General features: G+C 36.5%; 1 protein-coding gene across 2 annotated transcripts in view; it reads left to right on the top strand.

Annotated features, from left to right (window-relative positions):
* The window catches only part of PRKD3 (protein kinase D3), an 88225-nt gene extending 71248 nt beyond the window's left edge, over positions 1 to 16977 (top strand). For both annotated transcript variants that reach the window (XM_025454159.3, XM_035700834.2), the window contains 7 exons: positions 1262 to 1334; positions 2031 to 2137; positions 8119 to 8280; positions 8522 to 8620; positions 11005 to 11272; positions 13381 to 13466; positions 14312 to 16977. In XM_025454159.3, the coding sequence (XP_025309944.1) occupies positions 1262 to 1334; positions 2031 to 2137; positions 8119 to 8280; positions 8522 to 8620; positions 11005 to 11272; positions 13381 to 13466; positions 14312 to 14485 (969 nt within the window). In that variant the 3' untranslated portion in view covers positions 14486 to 16977. The remainder of the gene's footprint in view (positions 1 to 1261; positions 1335 to 2030; positions 2138 to 8118; positions 8281 to 8521; positions 8621 to 11004; positions 11273 to 13380; positions 13467 to 14311) is intronic.
* Positions 16978 to 18692: the final 1715 nt, after the last annotated feature.

Here is an 18692-nt window from a genome sequence, read left to right as displayed (position 1 = left end):
TGGCATAAAGGGTTTGGGAACATGTTCAGTTTAAAGATTCACTCTTTGGGACACCACCCCCAGTTTGTTAGGCTACTGTAGACATCAATCAGTGTGTGCTCTTCAGAGGGAATGGGGAGAGTACAGGTTGTTCTGGTGAATGAGTAAAGAACAGGTGTTAGGAGAGCTTCTACAAATATGTAGTACTTATTTGACCCTGGTATGTCCTGAATTATTTACCTTTTTAATAGATTTCACTGTTTCTCTAATACATCATAAGCCTCTTACCTAGGTCTGTTTTACAAATTAGCTGCCTTTTACAGAGTCCTCTATACAGTTAGGGCTCAATAAATGTTGATGACAATCCTAAATTCACAGGCATTTTTTAAATTAGGAGGAATCCTAGAGATGTAGAATACTTTTATACAGATGAGAAAGCCAAGTCCCAGGGAAGTCAACAATTTAGGATTATCCAATTTCAACAGAAATTAGGAAATCAGATTTATGGAATTACTGATTTTTATATGCTGGGCACTGGACTTGACACTTGATATATATCTTTCATTTAATTTACTTAAAAATCCAGTGAATTAGATGTTATGTATCACCTTTACCAGTGAGAAATTGAGGTCTGTGCAATTCTGTTTATTCAGTTGAGTTACTGCCATGAAACAGGCACTTGGGGGGAGTATAACACCCTCCATGCCGACTGTGGCACATACCCAGACGGAGACTCCTGACTGAAGCACCAGGGAGAGGACTGGAGAGCGCCCTCCAAAGATATTCCCACAGCAACAGCCAGCACCAAGAAGGAAGGGAGGGAGGGAAGAAGATTGAAGAGGGATCTAAGTTACAGACTTTCTCACACATAACCCTTTCCATCAGGCTTTCAAAATGAGCTTAAATCTCAGTAATATGAACCTTCTGAGTTTTTCTCTCAGATCAAAGATAACAAATCTCCTTAATGGTGAAATAGGTAAAATTTTGTTCTTAATTTTTTTTGTTAACTTTTTATGGAGCATTACTTAATAAATACAAGATTTTATTTTATTCAAAACTTTTTCCCCTCAAAGGCCTTCTTACAGAATAGATTATACTTGTATGTCAAGAGCCATAGCATTAAAATTGGGCTTTTCTAGGACATGGGAAGTCTGTTCATAAAATATTTGTTAGGCAATTTAGCTGCCTCTCAGAAACAAAAATATCTTAAAGTATTTTGAAAAGAGAGATGTTGACAGTGTTAAATAGAGGGAAATAATGCTGCTTACCCTTCCCTAAATAGGACATTAGCACTGTTTACCAGATCTTTGCCGATGAGGTGCTTGGTTCAGGCCAGTTTGGTATCGTCTATGGAGGTAAGTGACTGCAGGCCCATTTGTCTGCTGTTCGCATGAATGTTGTATCAGATCCTAAGATCTGTGGCTCATGATATTGGCAGAGTCATTTAAGCTCACTGTGCTTAGTATCTTCATCTGTTTAATGGAGCTTACAAAACTTGACCTGCATTGTTCACAGGTTGTTAATTAAGCCTGATACACATAAAAGTACTTTATAAGTTATAATCCAAGGTATAAAAGAAAAGCAATATTAAATCCTAGTCCTCCCTTGCTAGACACTCTTTAAGTGGCCTTTCTGCCTCAACACTTGCTCTGACATGTGGTTAAATAACTGTGCTGACTCAGTGAATCTAGAATAAAATTAGTTCACTGATACAATGTTTCTATCTTGACAGTATCTGAAGACTAAGAGTAGTTAAGTTAACTATCATTTATTTAATAAGGTAGACTATTTTTCAGCAAAAAAGTTGATTCAAATTTCCTGGCATTTGAAGTATGCCTTTATTAGGGGCAACTATTATTAAGGGAAAATAATAATTTACTTCTTAAAGAGTAAAGGAGAAGGAACAAAATCAGCCAAAAAAAGAAATCTAAGAGTAAATAAATACATATCAGTTTCAGTCTTTGGACAACGTCCTAATAAAGCTTTTATATTGTATATGAGCTGTCAATTTGCTTTTTTCTATACCTTTTTTTTTTTTTTTTTTTTAATAGGAAAACATAGAAAAACTGGAAGGGATGTGGCTATTAAAGTAATTGATAAGATGAGGTTCCCCACAAAACAGGAAAGTCAACTCCGTAATGAAGTGGCTATTTTACAGGTAAAAAAAAAAAACCCAAGTTGCTTTGTATTGGTTTTAATTTTTGATTTGTGGATTTTTAAATGTAAGTCTTTTTAGAGCTGATAAGAAAAAAAGCTTGTTTTTTCTTCTGTTTTCATCTTATGACCTTTGGGCTCAGTGAGAGGCTGGTGGGCATCTACATTAAATCCTTATGTCTTTTTTTTTTTAAAGGGAAAAATTAAATTACAGTCCTCTAGGAGTTACAAGAACTGCCATTATGATAGTTTGTTTAGAATACATTTTCATAAGTAAAATCTTAATAACAACAAAGTAAGAATTTATTAATTCATCACTCCAGAAGCTCAAAATACTTGGATACTTCTGTCACCACATTTGGCTTGGGAGGTCAGTGCTGTACCCATGCAGTGCTCACAGATGATGGTACTTGGTTGACATAGCAATTGCTGTAAAAATAAATGCTTAAAAATTGTGTGCCTTTTCACAGTAGCATTTGTTATTTTATTAATTTAAAACTCTAAAGACTTAATTTTATAATACCATTAAGGTATATTTTTAAATATATATTAGTAATGACCTAACTTTCATTAAATAAATTACCATTTTCATTTAACATTTTTACCTCTTTTGGGGGTCATCAAGAAGACTTAAATTTAGTTTTATCTTTATTTGTATGAATATCATATAAATTATAATATGCAAACGTCTATTCATTGTGTAGCTTTTGGATAATATTTAAGAAATCATGGTAATATAATAGTTAATGCTGTCAGAACCCCATTTGCTTGTGAGTGAAGTTCAAGAAGACAAAACCTACTGAACTTAGGCTTCCTTGAAGAAGCAGGTAAGAAACTTACAAACACACAATTCATTTTACATGTATTACATTATTGGTTACCAGCAATGACATTTGCCTCCTGTGTTTTTCAGAGGAGTGATAATCAAAAGATTGTGGTCTACAAGCTACTTATGGTCCCTTCAAGGTCACTTCCTCCTGTACAACTGTCTTCATATAGAATATTAATAGCATTCGGACTGTATTAGAATGTGAATATTGTTAGTGATCTTTTTTCATATCTAATTCTGGAATCTTGTTCATTGTCCCACTAATATAACAAAAATAAATAAATATTAAGGATACATTCTTAAGGCTTGATTCATCCTTGCCACTCTGATCACAGACAAATCTCTGAACTAAACACTAAAGTGTTTTTGGCCATGTTTTATCAACTATGGCTCATAATAATTAAATTTAGGGAATTCTGGGTAATGCACAGGGCAACAATGGTAGTATAGCCTTCTGTAGCAATTGTTATTAGTTTAAAACTCCTAAGATTTAATTTTATAATACTTCTTTTTCATTGACTACCATACAGGGAATATGGTTAAGTAATTGTAGTATGTCTCCAAATATACTATTTTCATCTTAAATTTAATACCATGCTTTTTGTTGTAGATTCTCTTCAAATTGTTTATATACAAATTTACATTTTTATATTTAGTTAATGACTTACTTTGTGCCAGAAACTGTACTTATTAATAAGTACTTTTTCTTAACATCACCCAAGGAAGAGGACAGGTCTAGAGGGTTTGTTTTTTTTTTAAGATTTTATTTATTTATTCATGAGAGACACACAGAGAGAGAAAGAGGCAGAGATACAGGCAGAGGGAGAAGCAGGCTCCATGCAGGGAGCCCGACGCGGGACTCGATCCCGGGTCTCCAGGATCACACCCTGGGCGAAGGCTGCACTAAACCACTGAGTCACCCAGGCTGCCCAGGTTTAGAGTTTCAATCTGTCTGCAAACCACATGCTGTTTCTACTCTACCACACTGGACCTGCTGTGTGTGTATGTGTGCGCACGTGTGCGCACATACGTAAAATCGTGACTTTATTTCCTTTGCAATGTATAAATTCAACAAATTCTTCTATATATAACGATCAACTTTAGTCTACTTTGTGTTTGAATTACAATTCTCTTAGAACAATCTGAATTTGGTAAAAACATTTTTTAAAGGAAACTTTTTTCCAAATAGCAACTCATTTCATTTGATGAAATTCATTACACAGGATTTAGTCATATGGGCATTTCAGCTAGACTGTTGCATACGGGTTGAAAGGAACTTACTACACTTATATACTCCACCCTTTGGTTCCCCCCTCCCCTCTCAGCTGTGTCATCCTTACTTTCCAGTCTTTGCCCCTGATTCTTCTTGTATGTAGTCCTCATTAAACAAACCTAAAAGGCTGGCTGACGCCAGCCTGATAGTTGATTCTGGTACTGTAAGTTACCTGCAGCTCCACTGACTTCCACAGTTTTTCTTCCCTATGTCCTCACCTTTATAAAGAAAGGTTATAGCACAAAGACTAAGCATACTACTGAGACTACAGTTTTGGCCTTTCCAGTGGCAGGGAGAGTCAATTACAGAATCAGTGATTAAGGAATGACCTTATAGTTAACCCAGAAACATCCAGCCTCGCTCTTGAGTGCTTGGTGATAAACTCTGTATTTCTATCAATTTAAAAGAAAGGAGGACATGGGGTGCCTGGGTAGCTCAGTCAGTTGGGCGCCTGCTTTCGGCTCAGGTGGTGATCCCAGGGTCCTGGGATCAAGTCTTGCATTGGGCTCCCTGCTCCATGGGGAGCCTGCCCTCTGTCTCTGCTTCCCTCCCTCTCTTTCTGTCTCTCATGAATAAATAGAATCTTCAAAAAAAAGAAAAGAAGACATGACATTTTTGGACATCTGCAGATACTGTTAGGCTGAACCAAAATCTCTTGGAAAAGGTCCCAGTGTAGATACTACTTTCAACAAATTGAGTCTCTTCTGAATGATGGCCCCACTGTCTCCCTATTCCTTAAATATGTCAGATATGGTCCTGTCTCAAGGACTTTGCTTTATCTATTCCCTCTGCCTGGAATGCCGTGTGTCATTTGCTAATGAGGCCCATGCATTCTGTTTAGCATTACACCCATCCACCCCCACCTCCTTACTTTTTCTTCCTTCCATAGCATTTACCACCTTCATACTGGGTAGTTTACTAGTTTATCACCTATTATCTATCCCACCTTGCTAGAATAAGCTTCACAAGATGAGAGGTACTTGTCAGTTTTGTTTACTCTTGAATCCAGACTACCTACATAGTACCAAGAGCATAGCAAATACTCATTTAACATTTATTGAATAAATGTGTTTATATGGAGCATTACCTATAACATATTGTTAAATTTTTTAAATAGAAATGTGGAATGGTTCCATTTGTATAGTTTCTTAGGGTAATGTGTAATTTGCACATGTGTACATCAGTTATGTAAAGAAAAGGATCCACACCTACATAAACTGTCAACATGGCTACATCTGGCTGAGGAGTATATTATGAGGCAGGAAAGAAAGGAAGGCGTTTTACTTGTGTTTCATAGGGATATGGTAATATAAAATATCTTTTGCTCTTGCCTGAAAAGGGTTGGTTATAGAGTAGTAATGGGAGAAAATGTGTGTTGCTCTCATGGCTTCCTATGTAAATGAGAAAAATATTAGGAGATATTTCAAAGAGAAATTTCTGGTTTTAACACTGTGGTGTATAAATTCACCATTTTTCCCCTTCTCAGAAGTCACCTAAAAGCAACAAGAAAAATGATAATAGAGAAAAAATTTCAAAACTTATGAAAATAGAAGAAAGCTCAGACCTATAAAATAGGTAAAGGAGTTCTTCCAGAAACACTGGAAATGGAGCCAAGGGTGCATGCAGGAAGAGGCACCACATTAAGTGCTGTTTTTGCTGGCACTTTCTGATATCTGCAATTGTGATATCCTCTCTAGCTGCCTCCTCAAATAGAAGAAAGCCAAGGGGGTCATGATCTGATAAGATTTAATTCAAGGGAAGACACAGTAAGTGAAGGGAAGAAGGGCACTTTAGTAGTGGAAGAGAGAAGATTACACCAAATAGCGGCATTATAAAGGAAAACTAGAGAGGCGGCAGGGAGAAACTGAAAAGCACATAGGAGTCTTGGCAGATGAAGTAGCCAAAGCTAACAACATGGAAGGCCTAAACAGTATAAGGTAATCTAACCACTTTATACTAAAGTCTGTACCCTAAAAATCAAAGAACAGAGAGTACCCCATTCATTCAAAACAGCAGGATGAATAGTATCCTTTGATCCTAATGCAATAAAACTAGAAATAAATGACAAAATTGGAGAACAGAAAGCTCCCACCACCTGAAAAAAAATTTTTTAATATCTTAGAGCAAAATCAAGATTTCAGAGTATTTAAAAAATAATCGTGAAAATACTGTATATCAGTTTTTGGACAATTGCTCAAAAAATTTATAACCTCAAATATTTACACAAGAATGAATGAAAATAAATGAATTAAGAATCAAACTCAAGAGGTTAAAGAATGAACAATAAAGGAAAGCAAAAATAAGAAAGAACATCTTGGGGAGATGACCACAACTACTGAAAAAAAACCTAAAGGCATTTTAATTTTACGATGCTGCCTTGTCCAGTTCTATCAGATAAATTTGAAAACCTGGAGAAAATGATTCTCAATCAAAGTATAATTTACCAAAAGACTCCAGAGGAAATGGGACATTTAAATAAATAAAGTTAAGAGACAATGTTACAGAATACTTCTTTCTATCTTTGTGTGTGTATACCATTTACCGGCAGGTGGGAAGAAAGAAACTTAAAACTACAGCATGGGGACAGCCAACCACACTTCCAACTCTAGGTTTTTGTTTTTTTTCCCCAACTCTAGGTTGATCAAAGTTGTAATATTCTGAATCTTTCCCTGCTCACTGCTATTTTCACTGTAGAAATGTGTCACTTTTAATTTAGCTGCTTGGAATACCATCTCATTACATTATTTTAAATGGATTAGTAAACTATTTATTTTGCACTTGCTAGTCATTTTTTAAAGCACCATGATTCAGACATTGAGCTAAAATGACTAAGTCTCTGCTGTCAGGGAACTTACTGGCTACAAAGTAAGATACATGCACTTGGCACAGTACCATGGGATAAGTACTGCTGCATGTATATATAGTATTAGATGGAAACTACTGCAGTCGTCCTAGAAAGAGGTAATGTGAGCTGAAATTAAAGCAGCTACAGTGAGAATTGAGGGATGATGGCAGATTCAAAAAATATTTTAGAGATGGTGCTCAACTTCACATAAGCCAAAAAGTTATGTCTTAGCATAATTAGTACCTATAATAAGGATAAAAGCATAAAAAATACGTTTCTAATAATAAAGAATAAAAGCTTAAACACTTAGGCCAATAGAGCATATTTAAAATTGAAATGAAGCCATATTATTGAAGATAGGAAGGGGGTAAGCAGAGGAATAGATTTGTGTTCAGGAATAAAAAGCTGTTGAATATTTTTGAGCATGGCTGACGTATCATGATAATCTGCTTCTGAGGAAAGTTTTTTGTTCTTGTTGTTGTTGTTGTTGTTTTTAACCAGTAAGGTAGATTGCTTTTTTATTAACAGAAACAGGAGATGATGGAGGTAGAGATCTTGAGCCCAAAAGAAGGAAAAGCAAATGGAAGATTGAAAATCCAGACTTAGATAAATAACTACCTTAAAATTGGAACCAGCTCTCGAGCACAGACCTCTACAGACACAGCCCCAGAGAGCCAAAGTTCTGTGTAATTGGCTAAATTTGACTGGCAATTGGTGCCTATTTATGGACAGTATAAAATTAGCATTGTGTCAGGAGACTAAAAAGATGAGAAAGAAGAAAATGTAGTAATGGACAAGGGCACTTAGGTAATCAATTGGGAAGACAGCCTTTCCCCTCAGTGCATCCAGTCCAGTACAGATCTTGGAAAATCCAAATCCAGGATCCTGTTTGTTTGCTTTTACTGCTTATTTTTCTATGCTGTTTTTCTTTCTGTGCCATGTACTCCATACAATTAATTGTAGTACAGTTAGATATTTGCATAGTAAAACTATTTCTCTACTTAAGTTGGTTATATAAATATCCTTGCAACTCTTCAGAATTTGCACCATCCTGGGATTGTAAACCTGGAATGTATGTTTGAAACTCCAGAACGAGTTTTTGTGGTAATGGAAAAGCTACATGGAGATATGTTGGAAATGATTCTATCCAGTGAGAAAAGTCGACTTCCAGAACGAATTACCAAATTCATGGTCACACAGGTATTTTAACCCTTTCTTTTTTTTTGAAACGAGAATACTTGAAAACAGAAAATTAAATAGCAGTGCTTTTACATATCAGGATATTGTGGGAATTAACCTTGAAGAACAGATTAACACTTCAGTTAAAACTTGATGAACTGTCGTGGACTTTTCAAATTACCATACCATTTAAGAGGTCAGATGGGGATTCAGCTATGATTTTTACCAGGCACTGAAAAAATTCTGTTTTCTCCAATAACAGATCCTTGTTGCCTTGAGGAATCTCCATTTTAAGAATATTGTACACTGTGATTTAAAGCCAGAAAATGTGCTGCTTGCATCAGCAGAGCCATTTCCTCAGGTAAGATACTTTCTAGAACCTTGTTAAGTACCTGACATTACAGAGCACCCATGTAATGAAAGGAAGTGCTATAGGTTCAGATATATCACTATCTTAACAGAAGTAATTAGCCTGTAACTACCAGTGAGGATTAGTACTTGAATAATTTGAACTCAGATCTTACTCATTGTTTATTTTCATTAAGACTTTTTAGACTTAACTGGACCTCAAGGTATAACGTTTTGCACATAGTGCAGTTCACTCTCCCTGTGCATTGGGAATGAAGTGAGGGATATCAATCTTGACTGGTGCCTGGTGCTCAGAACAAATTCCCCATAAAATAATACAGGGTAGAACTGTCAGTGGAGGACACTAGATTTTTTTTTGTGGGGGGGGGGGGGGGGACTAGATTTTGAGGCAGGCTGCTCACTCCCCTTCCTCTTTATGGTATTTTATTTCAAACATTTTCACTAAAACCAATATAAGAATTACATTTCCTGTCCCTGCCATCACTCACACATGTATATCCTCTGTTTGTGTGTGTCCATAACTTATGTGTAATGCATGGATTTTTTTTACTTGGTTAATAAATTTCATCTCACTAAAGTGTTGACCTTGATCCAAATTTCATAACCTAAAAAATGGTTCATAAACCCAAAGTTTGAAACATTCTTCCTGAGGAATATGTTGGTAGTACCCATAAATATTTTTCATGCTTATCATTGATAAATTCTCCAATTAACTAGAATATCTTTTGCCAAACTGTTGTTTATATACATTTGAAAAATTCACAGTTAAACACTAAGACAGACTAAGACAGACTAAGGACAACTGACTTTCACTTGAATTAAATACAACTCAAACTGTCTTTTAAGAAGAAGATATACTGTTAAAAATTATTCAACTCTTACAAGGAAATAATCCTGTTCTTTTATAATGCCTATATGGCTTAAAACGGATTCCCTGTCATTGTGAGGTAAAAAGGGTTCCCTCATAGTTGGTGTGATATTTTAAATAAAAGTGTTTCCACACATTATCATCTCATTTGGTTTTCAGAATTGTTGGGCAAAGGTTGCATACCCCTACAGTGAGACTAAAACTCCATCTTTCTGACCTCTGTTTTGAACAAAGGGAAAATAATGTCATTTACTTGTCATTCCTTCTTGCTCAAATGCTAGCCATGGCCACACTTCCTTATTCAGTTGCCTACTGCCAAGGCATCTTTTATCAGGATGTTAGGGCATTTAACCAAAAAGAAGTTCACATGTCTTCATGGTCAATAATCCTGTGTTCCTCCAGTACTTAATCAGAAGGGAGCCACATTCGGTAATGACATAGAACGCTACCATAAAAACATGCACGAGGCTCCATGTCCTAGAAATAGCAAGAAGCATTTGAATGAATGCACCTTCATCTTTGCTCTCCAGGCAGTTTATACCATCAGTTTTTAGAAGCCAAATCCTTTTTTTCAATTTATCATAATGCTTTTGTGAAGACATTTGTGAGTCAGGGCATTTCCGCATTTCCTCCATAAAGTACTTGGCATTTGCTTGTTCACAAATGTGACCTTACTTTCCAAAACCCAAACTTCTAGAAGATGTGCAGCAAGGTAAGTGTTCTGAGCTCTGCCAAGCTCATTACACTTCCAGAACGCTGTTCCCAAAAGGATATTGTAGTGACTGTGGCTACCTTCAGACAAAACTGTTGTCAAATCCAGTATCTCACCAGCAATTGTTTGTTGCATAGTCATAGAAGACACCTTCGCTCTTGATCTTTAAAGCAATCTCTAGCATTGCTCTTCTATGGGCTCCATTAATTCTCTTTACTACACCTCAAGTTATTTGCCAACAGAGAGTAATCCTCGAGAATATAGATTCTAGGATTAAGGAAAATAAAGGGTCAGTTTTTAAATACCAACTTATTTTTCATTCGGCAAACATTTACTGAGTACCTTTGTGTTTCCAGGCACTGTGAGGTCACTGAGGATTAAAAAATGAAACACATAATTCTTGCTCACAGATAGAAAAGCAGCTCCTTAAAAGCCAAATGCTAAAAAATCAGCACTCTCCCATATCATCAAAAAACTTTGAGCACTTAACACCACCAGTCTGGTTTTTGGCATTCTGGAAGCTAGAATTTATAAAGGTGTTTTTGTTTTTTGGTTTTTTTTTTTAAAGAAAATATGAACGGCTTTCCTAGTGCTTATGTCAGTAATAGATCACAAGGTTATAAATGTATCTGCTTTTTTGGAAAAGGGTACTTTACAATTGCCCCATCTACATTCATTTTTGTTCATAATCAGTAGTTGGCAGGTATGTTGAAATGATTCAGTATCATACTTAGGGACAGGTATATAGAGATAGATAGATGAAAATGCAAAATTAATAACATCTTTTTATTCCCAGGTGAAGCTGTGTGACTTTGGTTTTGCACGCATCATTGGTGAAAAGTCATTCAGGAGATCTGTGGTAGGAACTCCAGCATACTTAGCCCCTGAAGTTCTCAGGAGCAAAGGTTACAACCGTTCTCTAGATATGTGGTCAGTGGGAGTTATCGTCTATGTGAGCCTCAGTGGCACATTTCCTTTTAATGAAGATGAAGATATAAATGACCAAATCCAAAATGCTGCATTTATGTACCCACCAAATCCGTGGAGAGAAATTTCTGGTGAAGGTAAGAAGAAGAAAAAAAAAAAAAAAGCTTTAGCTCTGTGCCGTTTAGTCTAAAAATCTTTGTGATCCCAAATCAGCATGTCTCTCCTGTCTCATCAATTTCTCATATTCATCTTTCAATTCAGCCAATTTTTGAGCAGTCTTCCTTTTGAATGGTCTCTTCTCTAACGTCCATCTAGTACCCAGGCATAGGACAAATCCATAGGACTATCTTAATGGTCCTGTCCACTAGATTCTTTCCTGGTCCTTCCCAGTCACTACTGCTGCCAAATCTGTCTTCAGGAAACATTACTTTTGTCTTTTTCTGCCCCAGACATCTTGGGCTCCCTTTAACCACATTGCAGCTGTAGATCTGAGACAGCCAGAATTTACCTTCCATCCTCCTCTTCCTTGCCCCCCCCCTACAGAAAACCTGTCTACTCTTGCCAACTACTTTCCACATTTTGCTTGGGCCTTTCACCTGCCTACAGTCCCTCTGCCTCGCAGCTGAAATCCTTGCAGTCTCTCAAGGGCCCTTAACTCGTGGCTCATCTGTGAAGTCTTCCCTGAGCCCTTTCTCTAAACTTTGTAAGATAAACTTAGGCTACTAGCAGGAGAGATTTCTCCTTAAGTATTCTTTCTTTTCATAATTATTTTCAGAACCAGATTGTAAGCTAGTTACCTAGAATGAACTGTATAGACATTCACCAGTTTGTTTGCAGCCCTCCTGTGGCCCAGTCCTAGGAAGCAGGATACACTGGTTTTCCCTGCCCAGGAAAGGTTTTTGAGCCTGCAAGCCTGGGTTCTATACCTATCAAGAATGCCTTGGCTATGCCTCTTTAGTTTGATACTACCAGGAAGGGCACACAATGTACTAAATGGTCCCATACTGAATAGAACCCCACTAGAGAATATCCCCACCTGGATTTAGCCAACCTTTGGAACAGGGGTCTTTTTGGTTTTCCAAAAGTAGCAGGCCTAATCCTAGGAATTAACAGCCCATTAAACTGGTAAAGTTTGAGGAACAACATGTGAAGACAGTAGCTAGCTTACTTGGTAATGAACAACTAATTGAAGTATATATGAGGGTTTCTCTTAGAGTTCCTGGGGGCAGTGTGGTGTGCAGACCCTCTCATATCGGAATCAATTAGTGAGTGTACTAAGACAAAAATGCCTGGCTATATCCCAGAGATTCCACTTCACCAGTGAGAAGGACATAAGGAATGCATTTTAGGAAATACCCCCCAAATAATTTGATGCACATGGTGGATAACCACTTAAGGAACAGCGGATCAAAATGGGAAGTATTTGGAACACAGAGGAGTTCATAAAATACCTGTGGTGTGCAGAAGAGAAACAGAAGCAGTTATAATGTAAATCTTTCACTTGACTCATCCCTGGGTCCAGGCTTTTGTATCAATATTTCAAGTGTGCCGTCACATAGGGCTGTAGTCAGTATGCAGTACGGTTTTGGTTTTGCAGCTGCTCCATTTCTTCAAGTAACTGGATAAAATAAGTATGCCAAGATCTCACCACATACACCAAACACCATGAAGGTATTTGTGTAAAATCTTTTGAGTGTGAACTTGTGGTAATAAGTTACCTTGTCAGTCTAGCCCTATCTACAGAGGCAAGGCAATAGTTTTGGCTCCTTTGCAGACCAAGCCAGGGACTAGGGAATGATGTCATTGGAAGGAAACAACAAATCAGTCTGTAATCAGTTTTTTTTATTAATTTTAAAATAATAATAGCTAATGCTAAGCATGATTCTAAGCCCTTTACGTGTATTATTTCATCTTCTCAACAACCTCAGTTTACAGATGAGGAAACGGACAAATGGCAGCATGTAATAACTGACCCTCTGCCACATGCAGTAAGTGGCTGCAAAGTTGACGCTTGAACCTGTGGTCTGTCCTGCCACCTTAACAAAACAGACACGCTTCCTAAATAGGTACTCTGTTCGTTCAGTAGACATTTATGGATCACTGACCAGTCAAGGCTATGGCCTTGAGAAGCAAAAACCCTCAACTCTGTATTTCTGTGGATTGAATAGCCTTCCAGGCAGACTCCCAAGTTTGGTGTGCCCCATTACACCCAAATCCATGTGTCTGATTTCGTCTTTTCTCTTAGCAATTGATTTGATAAACAACCTACTTCAAGTGAAGATGAGAAAACGATACAGTGTGGACAAATCTCTTAGTCATCCCTGGCTGCAGGTAAAAAAAAATCTTTGGTGATCCTCATTTGAGCCATTCCTTGTAATTTGTCTTACCTAATGAAACTACTCTAAGACCAACAGATTCTCCTCATCTTAGAATACTGTTAAGTGTTCTTCAGTGATTAATTTGTACTGTGGCTGCCTCTCTGGAAATTGCAGTATATCACTGAAATGCAGAACTGATAGGTAATTAAACTCCCATGAACTGAAGCAGTGCTTTAGCTTTCTTATAGGACCGTATGTTTCATTTCGCCTTTTTGTAAGATAAGCATATTATTTTGTCAAATATATTTTACTTTTAAAACATCCACTAAAAGATTAATATTTGCACTGATGAGATCAGAAAGGCCATTTAAAACGTTTGGCTTAGTCCCCCAAAAGCTAGATTTGCCAAACAATACCCCCAAACTTCAGAGTAAAGAGAAGCTTCAAAACTATTTTAAAGGGAGTAGGGGTTAGAATTAACTTCACAACAAATGCAATCATAATTAGTCTCCATGATTATCAAATTATCCTGGTGATAGATTCTAAGTACTATCCCCTCTTTTGAGAACTAAGGTGTGGGTGTAAGGTCAGAGTATAGAACAGAATGTTTTAATGATTATTATTAACCATTTCAGAAGCCTCAGGCAATTTTTTTTTTAATCGTAGAAACTAGTTACTTTATTAGAGAGTCTAAATTTGAAAAAGCATTTAACATTGCTAATTTAAAATACTACAAATGGAACTTACTGTATAGCAAGTACTTGGCGTTGTCAATTTTGTGACTAGGATGCTAAGAAAAAAAAAGTTCACATTATTTTGTTTCCTTTATAGTGTGTAATCACTTCATTTTTCTTCTAGGACTATCAGACTTGGCTTGACCTTAGAGAATTTGAAACTCGCATCGGCGAACGTTACATTACACATGAAAGTGATGATGCCCGCTGGGAAGTACATGCATACACCCACAATCTTGTGTACCCAAAGCACTTCATTATGGCTCCCAATCCAGATGACATGGAGGAAGATCCTTAATTATCAGTGAGCCTGACTACAGTAAGGAAGGATTTCATTTTATGGACTGATACTCCTACTTTGCTACACGACTGTTGTTCTTTGTAGGTTGTCTTCTGCAAGGGTGCAAAGACATGGGGAAATCTAATAAGGAATTGGTGATACCTGTCCTGTAGTTCATCGTGAGTAGGTGCAAGAGGGGAAACTGAGTAATAAATACAATGGAACCAAGATGAAGCTTTTCATAATTTTTATGGCATAAACAATGACTGGTTTTTTTGTATTTTTTCCTAATCCTTCACTTTAGTACTATAGTGGCATTTAATTTATCTTCCCTTTCCTATTCTTACATTATTTTTTAAAAAGGAGAAAAAGGAAAGCTTAGAGTCCAGCCATTGCATATCTTGATCAAATCATGTAAGTTTTAAGGTTGATTACTAACCAGGTTTGCATTTAATATATAACTGAGGAGGAGCCCCCAGCATGTGATATGCTTTGAGGGCTCTAAACATTTGTTTAACCAGAGGCACACGGGGTTTTTCCTAGGCACCTAGAAATGTTTCCTAGATGCTAGGCTGTTTTACCTTTTTTTGTTTTGTTTTTTTTTAAGGTCAGTCAAAATTCCAAAACCATGATCCCTAACCTTTGATGCTAAATTCTTAATAGGTTCTCTACAACATAAAAATTAAGTTGTCACCTTTTGTGAGTTTGTTGTAACAGCCTCTAAGATAGTTTTGAACAATTGGTGTCACGGGACCGGGAGGAAGGCCTGCTGGTCTCTCTCTTCCTCACTCAGCTCCTCCACTTGCTGTGTACTCCTGTTCCCACTGACACCACTGTAATGCCACAACTGGTTTCCAACATTCAATGGCTATATATCCAAACCTTAATTACACAATTTATCTTTATGGAGTTGAATACTTTGAGGAAGAAAATTACTAAAAGGCCAGTGCAGATCAGTTAATGCTACAGAGAAGAACAGCTAAGAGTGTATCCTTTTTTTTCTTCCCTTAGCTTACTGGAAAGCTTTCCGGTATCTAGAATGTTTTTAAATCATTTTAAGCAGGTTGGGGGAGTGGATGGGGTGAAGCATCAAACACCCATTTTATTCTTTCATTTGCTCTGCTGATACTGTAGCCCTACTTTTACAGTTTGTTTTTTTTTAACATGTTAGTACCAGCAGCCAGCTAAAAGTTTTTCTACTCAGATAAAATGTTGTTTAAGAGGTTAGACTTTTTTTAAAGCTATGAAAAAGTTACTGTTTTCTCCTCCAAAAAAAGTTTAAGATCTGGGACCACCCACTTATTAAAAAAAAAAAAAAAAAAAAAAAAAAAACTAGTGGCTTTTTGTGTCTTCATTCCACAGTAATCACTGTAAACTTTTCTTATTCTCCCCAAAAAGAGCTAAAGATTTGGAGTCAGAAAATCCAGTATTAAGTCTTAGCTTCAATCTGTCTGAGCCTCAAGATCATCAGTCTATAAAATGAACATCATAATTCTGGCCTACACTGTCCTCACAGTGTTGTTGTGAAGATGGGCTATGTATGAAGATACTCAGTCAATAAACTAAAAACTAAAGTGTTAACTGTCATTGCCCCACTGGATCTGAGGTAGCAAAGGAAAAGAATGTCCCTGTGTACAATCTAAGCCAGAGAGGGCCTTTGGGGGAGCCCTAAGCTACTGCCAAGTGCTTAGGAGTAGCCAACCTGCAGTCTCCTGTGTTCTGAGCTCTTCACAAATTTTTACCTACCCTCACAAAAGCCACAAAGTGAGTGCATTATGGACTTCATCTCACAGATAGGAAACTGAGGCACAGGAAGATTAGTAACCAGCTACTGAGGGTCACAGCATGTGAATGTGAACCCCGGCGGTGTGGCCCCAGCCCCTCTGACCCCTGCGAATCACTGTGCTGCATTGCCTATCCATAAACCTCTACAGGAAACAGTCTACAAGGTCTCTCAGTATTTCATTCCCCTATAGGAGTTTAAAACATGTAACCAAATTTTGCAAAACCTTTTAGAAATGTATTTTCTCTGTGATAAAGGAGGACTTCCCCAAATTTGTCCCAAGTAAATATGTTAATATCAATGTGCTAAAATGGAGTAATTTTGAATCCCTAGGCATCCTTTTGTGGTTTTACTGCATAAGGTGAAAATTAACTGGAATGATGTTTGCTCTACTTATATAATCAAACTTTACAAGCCATGAAACTAATTGCACTCTTTTTTTGTTTGTGTTGTTGAATGCCTAAGAAATTTTCTAAACAAAATTTGTAAAGGCACTGTCAGATATTTTGGAGTTGAGTCATTTACTCCAGATACTGTATAACCTGCATAGCCATTTTTGTCTTGAAGTTGTTTTTGTATAAGAAATAATTGTTAGAAACATTTGATAATGTACAAAGTAGTCTATAATGACACTGTTTAGTACATTTTTTATTTTTTTGTTACATCCCAATTTTTGTAAATATCCTCAAAGAAGCTTGATAATAAAATGTATTTCCATATCACCATACTTTTCCATGTGAAAACCTGAGCCTATCTCTAGTAGAGGTATCCAAAGAAAATTTTATTTGGTTTGTTATTTTCCCAGGCCTTGATAAAAGAACTATTTTGAAAATAGTGTTTGTAAATTGAATTAATGCTATATTTAAAACACTTTTTTTTTGACTACCTAAAATAAAAAACAATTCATTATTTCGATTTTATATGAAATTTGAGATAATTATCTGGAGGTCTTATTTCTTGGCATGAAAGTTTGGAATAATTATGACTACAAATTTTTCAGGAGCTACCATCAAATATTCAATTATTGTACCTGCTACAAGACTTACATAAGCCAGATGCCATTCAAAGTGAACTTTCTAGGTTTTAAGATACACAAGGAATTGCCTGATTCCTCCCATTAATTATAAAACCTTAAAATAATTGAGAGGTGCCAATGTTGGGGACTTTCACCGTCCAGAAATTCTCCAACTCTTTGAAAAAAGAAAACATGGAAAAAAAATAAGGGTGACTATAAATGGCCCAAGGCGAGGCAGCATATGAAAAATAAGCCCTCTATCTTCCTACTTTAGAGTGAGATACAGAATGCTGGTCCTGTTCTGAGTTAAAGCAAACAAGCAATAGAAAGCCAAGAGTTGACCACTCTGCCAGTAAACTTCCAATAGAGTTACGCTATAAGTTCAAAACATATGGCTGATATTCTTTTCCTTTAATTTCATTTTAAGCTTGTGTTGCCAATATAACAATTCTTCAGAAAGTCTATACTGGTATTAATATAAAATTCTGTGAACATGAGAACAGAACAAAAAACTGGACAGTTACCTGAAAATGACGGAGAATTAGCTCAAATCAAAAAATTATTCCTCCTATGTAGTCTACATTAACTCATATTTCAGGTACATGTTAGGTTTACTAGTTATTCTTTTAAGATTTTATTTTTGAAAGAACAGAGGTATAAGCAAGGGGAGAGGGAGAATCCGGAGTAGATGCTGCACTAAACACAGAGCCTGACATGGAGCTGGAGATCCCACAACTCCCAAAATCGTGACCTGAGCTAAAATCAAGAGTCAGACACTCCTCAGACTGAGCCACCCAGGCACCCCTAAATTTTTTTAATCTAATTGTTTTTCATTATAAGATTCACAGAAGCAGAGGGTAAAAAAATTACCACAAGGAACAAATCTCTACTCCTCCAACCCACTTCCACATTGGGATATTTAGTAGTGATTAATGGGCATCCTTTCCTTACTTTTTATATATAAGTAACTATCACAGAAAACAACCAGTCTACACTAATATATTAATTTCTATGAAATTACTTACAAGCATTTCTTTAAATGTAGCTTTTCCCCCAACAAAAATGGAATCATAACTATAAAACATTCTCCACTGTGCTTTTTTTACTTTCACAGTCTTAGAGTTGGTTCAGAACATACTGCTCTACCTCATTTTTTTTTTTAAATAATAAATGGATAGTTCTATTTAATCCATTCCCTGTGAAAGGCCAGTTAGGTTCTAGCTTTTGCTAAACTAATCAGTGTTCATGTTTACTTTTAAAAATAAAAATACAGCAACTAGACTTACTACTTAAAGGACACTCAGTTTCACAGTAACTTGTTTCATGAAGCTGAAAGCACACAACTGTGCCAGAAGCAGGAAACAACCTTAAAAGATCAATATTTAGTTGTACTGTATGAGGAGTTATTTTTATTGGCTATAAAGACA

This window comes from Canis lupus, chromosome 17, assembly GCF_003254725.2.
Source record: "Canis lupus dingo isolate Sandy chromosome 17, ASM325472v2, whole genome shotgun sequence".
Taxonomy (NCBI): domain Eukaryota; kingdom Metazoa; phylum Chordata; class Mammalia; order Carnivora; family Canidae; genus Canis; species Canis lupus.
This window is presented reverse-complemented; position numbering and strand designations above follow the sequence as displayed.